The following is a 7,010-nucleotide window of genomic DNA, read 5'->3' on the forward strand; positions in this document are numbered from 1 at the left end:
CTGAAGTGTACCTGGCGTATAAGACGACCCCCCCACTTGGAGGCATATTTTTCAGGGCCAAAAAATCGTCTTATACGCCGGCAAATACGGTATGTGAATTACAAGAACACCATCCTATATTAACAAGCCATAAAAATAATCATGTATCAGGAGGGGAATGTCTTGCCAGTCAACGTAAACCACGTAATACAGCAGAGCAACTCATACACACTATGTCATCTTCCCAGCAGCCCTCTCGCTGTAGGGGGTATTACGAAGGCATCAGAGATGAGGTCAAGGATTTCTCTTAGGTCATATAAGGTCAGATGAAGAGCAAATAAGAAGCTGATAGTACAAACAAGTCCACTTCCCTTTCACCCCACTGACATACTAAGTTCATTGACAAAAGCCTATGCCAATCAATTTGGCTTTTGCATATTGCTCTGAAATTGCTAATCTCTGCTGCCAGCCAGCTACTTCAGGGATCTGTTTGTCAAAATGGCTAAGCATGTGTATTAGAGCCTCCCTCCAACACAGACAGGATAAAAGAAAATAAAGCACACAAACACACCCATTGATGTATTTGATATTAACAAACAACACTTAATCAAGCCAGAAAAAAAATCCTATAAATTACACTCCATAAATACAAAGAAACCATCACTCAATTCGATCCAACTTTATTTCAGTGCTGGCCAAACACAATTTTAAATGAGCGGAGTGAAGTTCATATAATTCTAATATTCATGTGAAGTGGGGCGTTACAAGAGGACTAAGGAAAAAAGTCAAAGTGCAAGCAGGTAAAATATATTTCATCCCAGTACTTACTGGTTAATTATATGTCAACTGGACTGGGTCACCAGGAGCCCAGATTTTTGGTTAAACATTATTCTGGGGATGTCTGTTCGGGTGTTTCTGGACATTAACATTTGAGTAAGGCAGTCTGTCTGCCCCAGTAGGAGTGAGCCTCATTTCATGTGTTGGAGGCCTGAACAGACCCAAAAAGGCTGAATAAAGGAGAATGAACTCTACTATCTGTGAGCTGGGCTATGGTCTTCACCTACCTTCAGACATGGACTGAAACTTACACCATCAACAATCCTGGTTCAATGGCCTGTGGCCTCGGATTGGAACTCCACCAAACCGTGGGCTTTCCTGGTCTCCTGCTTGCCAACTACAGATGCTTTCATTTCTGTCTCCACAAAGACATGAGCCAACCCCTTCTGATCATCCATCTATCATCTATCTATCTATCTTAATCTATATCTATCATCTATCTTCTATTGTTCTGTTTGTCTGGAGAACCTAGACTAATACAGGCCCCCTCCAATCAGAATGTAAAAGATTTTCAGTCCCAGAGCAGTTAAAAGAGAGAGAATGCTGAAATCAAAAATGTATGACGCGGGGTGACCAGTTAGCTCAGTTGGTTAGAGCATTGCGCTGGTAACACCAAGGTTGTCGGTTCAGTCCCCATGAGGGCCACTGGGAGCTGCACCCTCCTTGGGAGAGTCAACTATGCCATTGTAGCATAAAAGCAACATGCAACCAATGGCCATGACTGTTCCCCAATAAAATTTAAAAAAAAATGTATGATGCAACTAAGTCACTAGGTTATGATTTTACATTTACAAACAAAAATATTATTTTAAAAAGATTTGCAAAAAAAGTCTGCATTTATATGTATAAAATAGAGCAAGTGTTGGCAAACTTTTTTGGTTAAAGGGCCGGATGGTCAATATTTCCAGCTCTGTGGACCACACTATTTCTATTGCAACTACTGCACTGTGTTGTAGCTGGGAAGCAGTCATAGACAATATGTACACAAACGGACCAGGTTGTGTTATAATGAAACTTTATTCATGGATCGTGAAGTTTGAATTTCATAGCATTTTCACAGTACAAAATTTTATTTTTTTTTCCAACCATGTAAAAACCCATCTTGGCTGTGGGTCACATAGATCCTATGGGTTGTAATTTGCCAACACAAGACAGAGGAATAAGAAATAACATTTAAATTAAAAAAAAAAAGTTTTTAAAATAGAGTAATAAAAACTTTGGTGACCACACGCTAATATTCCAACATTTCTTGCTGGGCTATCTGCAGAACACATGGCTCCCACAAGGCTTCTGCTGTCCTCTGAGAAATACTACGATGGTGAGTTCTGGGTTCTACGCGTGTTCATTACACATTTTCATAATTGGCTGCTCCCCATGCAAGAAGTATATGCTTCATAAGAAACAACCCAATGGATTCTCTTCAAAAGGGAGGAAAAGTCCTTCCCTTACTGCCGACAAACCTGCCCATCTCTACAGAGAAGACAGGAATACACATCCAGGCTCAGCAGTGTTTCCCAAAGTGATCACAGGAGATATTGCAAAAGGGATAAAAATTAATCTTATCCTATCCCACTTCATTAACTGCAAAAGGTATGTTGGCGAGGAGAAAGTGACACTACCCTACCGTTTTAAGTAGGTGTTTGAAAGTAATTATTTTTGTGATGGGATTAAAAAGATAACTGTACTTCTGATGTTTAACTTCTAAAATTCCAAATATTTATCTTTTCAAAACCGTTTCTAAAAAGAAAAAATTATCACTATAGTAGATGCTATCAAGTACCCCATCTAATCCAGATGCTACCATACAAACATCTTGCCAGGCTGAATAGATTTGGAAATAAAATGAAGAGGGGTGAGAAGGGTGAATTCCTTTGAAAGAATCTTAACATTTAAAAAAACTCAGTATAATAGCTGAGCTGCTTTCATTGCGTTATACATATTGTGAATCTAATGAATTTGGTGTTATTAATACTAAATACTTAACAGAAAAATCCAATTACTAACTTGAGAAAAGTATGTTAGTACTAATAGGAAACTGATACTGAAGCCTATAAAATGGTGTTTGTTTTTTAAATCTATTTTAATGCATGTGTCATACACCTTTTAAAAGTATGATCTGATAAGAACAGGAAATTTTTTAAATGAATACTAACACCTAGAAAAATACTCTAGGTTTCTAAACGACCAAACTAAACTTACATTTTGACTAGAAGAAAAAGGGAACAAAATACAAGGTGTTTTTGTTGTTGTTTTTTAATTTGGGAAGTGGGAGGGGAGATCTGTATGAANTATATATATATATATATATATATATATATATATATATATATATATATATATTATGGTCATGGGACGTGGACTATAGTGTGGGAGTGGAGTCAAGGGAATTGTAATAGATATGTATGGTATTGGGGGGAAGTGGGACGGCGGATTGGGGGAGGGGGGTTGTCACCTCGAGGGGTAAAAAGTGTAACTATTGCACTGTGTTGTACAGCTGAAGCTCATTCTAAAAAATGTGTATTTCACAATAAAAAATAATTAAAAAAAAAAAAAGAAAGGAAAGTCCCTGAATATTTTTATATAGAAGTTGATGTCTACATGTCAGAATTGTCTAAAGCCTTGCTTTTCAGTATGTGATCCATGGATCGGAACCTCAGCATCACCTGGGAGCTTGTTAGAAACTCAGACTCCCAACACCCTTCCAAAACACGGCATCAAAATCTATCAGCATTTACCAATGTTCCCTGGAGAGTCCTTTGACATCAGAGTTTGAGAACCACTGGTTTAAGGGAGTCTTGAAACTAGACATGAGACGAGTGAATTAGGTCTTGGGGATTCCTTCCAAACATTAATTTATGGGAAGCAAAACTCACTATTCCAGGGATCTGAAAGTTGTTTCATCTGATTTCTGCCTGCTCAGTCAAAATACTGTTTACCAGTTTTATAGTCTCACCTTTCATGGGTTATTTTTTTTAATACCTTAAGATAAAAAAGCCAAAGTTTATGCGAACATTTCAAATGTTAATTTGTTTTATCAATGTAAATATTTTGTTAAACACTGAGTCAACATAGCTTACAATGGTATGTTTACAAATATAGCATTAAATAAATTGGTAAAAAGAAAAAATGTTGCAGAAGGAAAATAAGGGTAGGAAAGCAAGATGGATTTCTTCAGCTGGTATTTTAAATGCATTATCATGACTCCTCACCACTTGTTAACTGAGGGCTAGGTTTGGTTCCAAGTTTTCTAGCAGCCAATTCAAATTCAGTGTGGTATCTTCTAGAATGTGCATTCACAATGCTATGATTAATGACCCTAAGCATGTACAAAACAGACTCCATGAAATATATTCAAAATGTTGAGTAGAAGATTTATGCCTTATACTGAATTAATTTTAAGACTTTCTATTGTATATTTAAAAATATTCTAATGAATCACACTGACTGGTATAATTAAATTTTCTTTTTTATACAGACTAAACAGCAGAGAGACTCAACACTGGTATGTGGTAAAATTTAAAAACAATCACATCAAAAACAAGATTTAAGAAGGGGGAAAAAAATGAAGCTTACTTACCAAAGAGGTTTCCTAAACTTGCATCCATTTTTATTTCAAATACTTGAGAAATAACATAAAATGTCAGTAAAAATACTGCCACAGCTACCACCAACTTTGCAGCACCTAAAGGGCAGAAATAATTCAGCATGAGTTTAGAGCCCACAGAACTTTTATTATGTAGCATTTCAATGAAAAATGTAAGCTGATAAAAAAAATGTTTCTAAGACTAATAAAATTTCACTTTTTATCTATTGGTGCTTAATTTTACTTGAGTTGCAACAAAAATTGTACCAAATATCCATAAAGATAAGAAATTTTCCTGATCAAAGGATTATCAGGTTGGCTAGAAATCTAGACAAAGAACTGCTTGAGTCCTCTGTCTAATTTTACACACACACACACACACACACACACACACACACACACACACACACAAAAGAGCTGCCATCAATTGCTGGCTGAATACACAAAAGTATCATGGCTAACGGAAGACCACCATCAAGTATGCTGAATGACCCATTCCTAATCCTTTTCAAATATAATGGGCAATAAATACTAGACAGGGATGATACCGAAACACTGGACCTCCTGGAGATTATAAGGCAACAGAGCAGAATGTCCACTGAGTGAGGAGTCAAAATGGAATGTCCTACCACCAACCAACCTACCGTTTGGAGCTACATAAATGCCCTCGGTATGGAGAACAAAGTATCCTCCTCGTGCTTGATACCTAGCTTAAGACAGTCCTTCTCCACTCCAGGACTTAATCTGACACCTACTCCACACGCTTCATGACGCAGTTACATGGTAAACTCCGTGAAAACACACTCGGTCTTTCATACCTGTATATCTTGAACCACTTCTGAATGCCTTGCACATAGTTAGCACTGCTAAACTGTTAACTAATTAACTGTTTAACATGAATCATCATTTGTCCTTTTTCTCCATAGCTAAGCAAACCTAGAGAAGAAAAAATGTGTAATACAGGAAAGAAAATGGAAAGTGACAGGAAAGAAACATCCTCCTCTGGGCCCTAGGATTTCCATTAGGGTTATTCGGGAACAATATGCGCATCAGTCTGTCCAAGAGCCATCCCTTTCTCTTAACAAATGTTTCATTTACATTGATATGAAAGGTAGACAGGATCAACAGTCATCTCATTCTCCTTAAGGAAACAGAGGCCCCGCGGTGAGGCAACTGACCAAGATGGCAGATAACTTAGTGGCAGCACAAGGACCGGAACCCAGGGACCCTGACGCAGCCCAGTGCCTTGTACAGTACTCTGTTCTAACACCAAATTACTACATCCTCCCAAAAAACGGCTAAAACTCAACTCACTGGGTAAGGAAGAGTGAAAAAGCGCTATACTCCGACTAATTCATAAACCTAAGGTGATTAGGGCTACACCCGTAAGAGGAGCGCAGGAAGGAGCTGCTGACGCTCTGAAAGCTGAGGAAGCCCAGAAGCAGCAGTTGCTCGGGGCTGCTCATTTCTGCTGAGAAACGCTATAAATTCAGAAGGGAGGTGGCAACGAGGAAGCCTAACTACATAACCAACAGCCTCACCCCCCTCCGTTTCCTGTCTTTTCCTCTCCAAAAATTCTGCTTCCTGTTTTCAAGAGCAATACAAGTTGCCTACACTTTTAGTGCATGAGGCAGTCAAGTTCCGTGAGGCTCTGAAGTCCGGTCCGCAGTAACAACCTCAACCAACGTCTGCTACGTGGATGAATGGTAACAGGTGACACATTTCTTTTTGACCGTTTAAGACCACGGGCATGGAGATCATAGTCTTCACATCTCGTTTTCTAGCAATCGTGGGCAGATACAGCTAGAAACAAGCTTTCTCTGTCCCTTAAAGCAGATGTATGAAATCTTTGTTGTTCACGATGGAAATACTAAAATATCAAGTCTATAATAGATGAAAGTTCTGGGCTACACTCAATACCAAGCTAAACCTGAGCCTAAACAAGCCACATGCATCACACATACATGTATGTGCATATACACATACTTGACACACACACTCACACACACACACACACACATCTACTTAGTGCCTACCATACAGCTAAATGCTTTGTAAGCATAATCCCACTCACACAGCTTTTCAAGATATTAGTTTCTTCATTTTACAAATAAGAAAAGCCAGGCTAAGAATTTAGATCACATAAGTAGTCAGGGGTAGCACTGAGTCTTAAAAAACCAAGACCCACTCACAAAGGGCCATCGGAAGTACTAGGAGACCACGAAAGCTCTGAGAGAGAGAAAAATGAGAGCTAGCGAAGCGAACTGTTATAGAACAAGCAGACGGTCCCTGCGAGGACTGGCAGGGCCCCCAAAATGGGGGAGTTCTAGAATTTCTGTTACAGCGGGTCTCCCCCAGGGCTGACCATCATCCAACCATGGACTTGGAGGGGCCTCCCCATCCCAGACCCAGGTTCCCATTAATAACGTCTCATGAGATTCCCTCTTCCTTCTAGCCACGGGCTGCTCTAATCTGAGTGCATCCCTACTCTCACAAACCAAAAAGCATACACTCTAGGCATCGATGCCTCACTGTAAGAATGAGGACTAGACGGGTATTTCAAAGCAACCAGGATATATATATATATATATATATATATATATATATATAT

At 38.9% G+C, this 7,010-nt stretch overlaps 1 protein-coding gene across 1 annotated transcript in view; it reads right to left on the reverse strand.

Moving 5' to 3' along the window:
- The window catches only part of FAM3C (FAM3 metabolism regulating signaling molecule C), a 44,646-nt gene extending 40,151 nt beyond the window's left edge, over positions 1–4,495 (reverse strand). The window contains exon 1 of the mRNA XM_019623706.1: positions 4,394–4,495. Coding sequence (XP_019479251.1) covers positions 4,394–4,421 — 28 coding nt within the window. The 5' untranslated portion in view covers positions 4,422–4,495. The remainder of the gene's footprint in view (positions 1–4,393) is intronic.
- Between the last annotated feature and the right edge of the window lie 2,515 nt (positions 4,496–7,010).

The sequence above is a fragment of the Hipposideros armiger genome, unplaced genomic scaffold, assembly GCF_001890085.2.
Source record: "Hipposideros armiger isolate ML-2016 unplaced genomic scaffold, ASM189008v1 scaffold_559, whole genome shotgun sequence".
Classification (NCBI taxonomy): domain Eukaryota; kingdom Metazoa; phylum Chordata; class Mammalia; order Chiroptera; family Hipposideridae; genus Hipposideros; species Hipposideros armiger.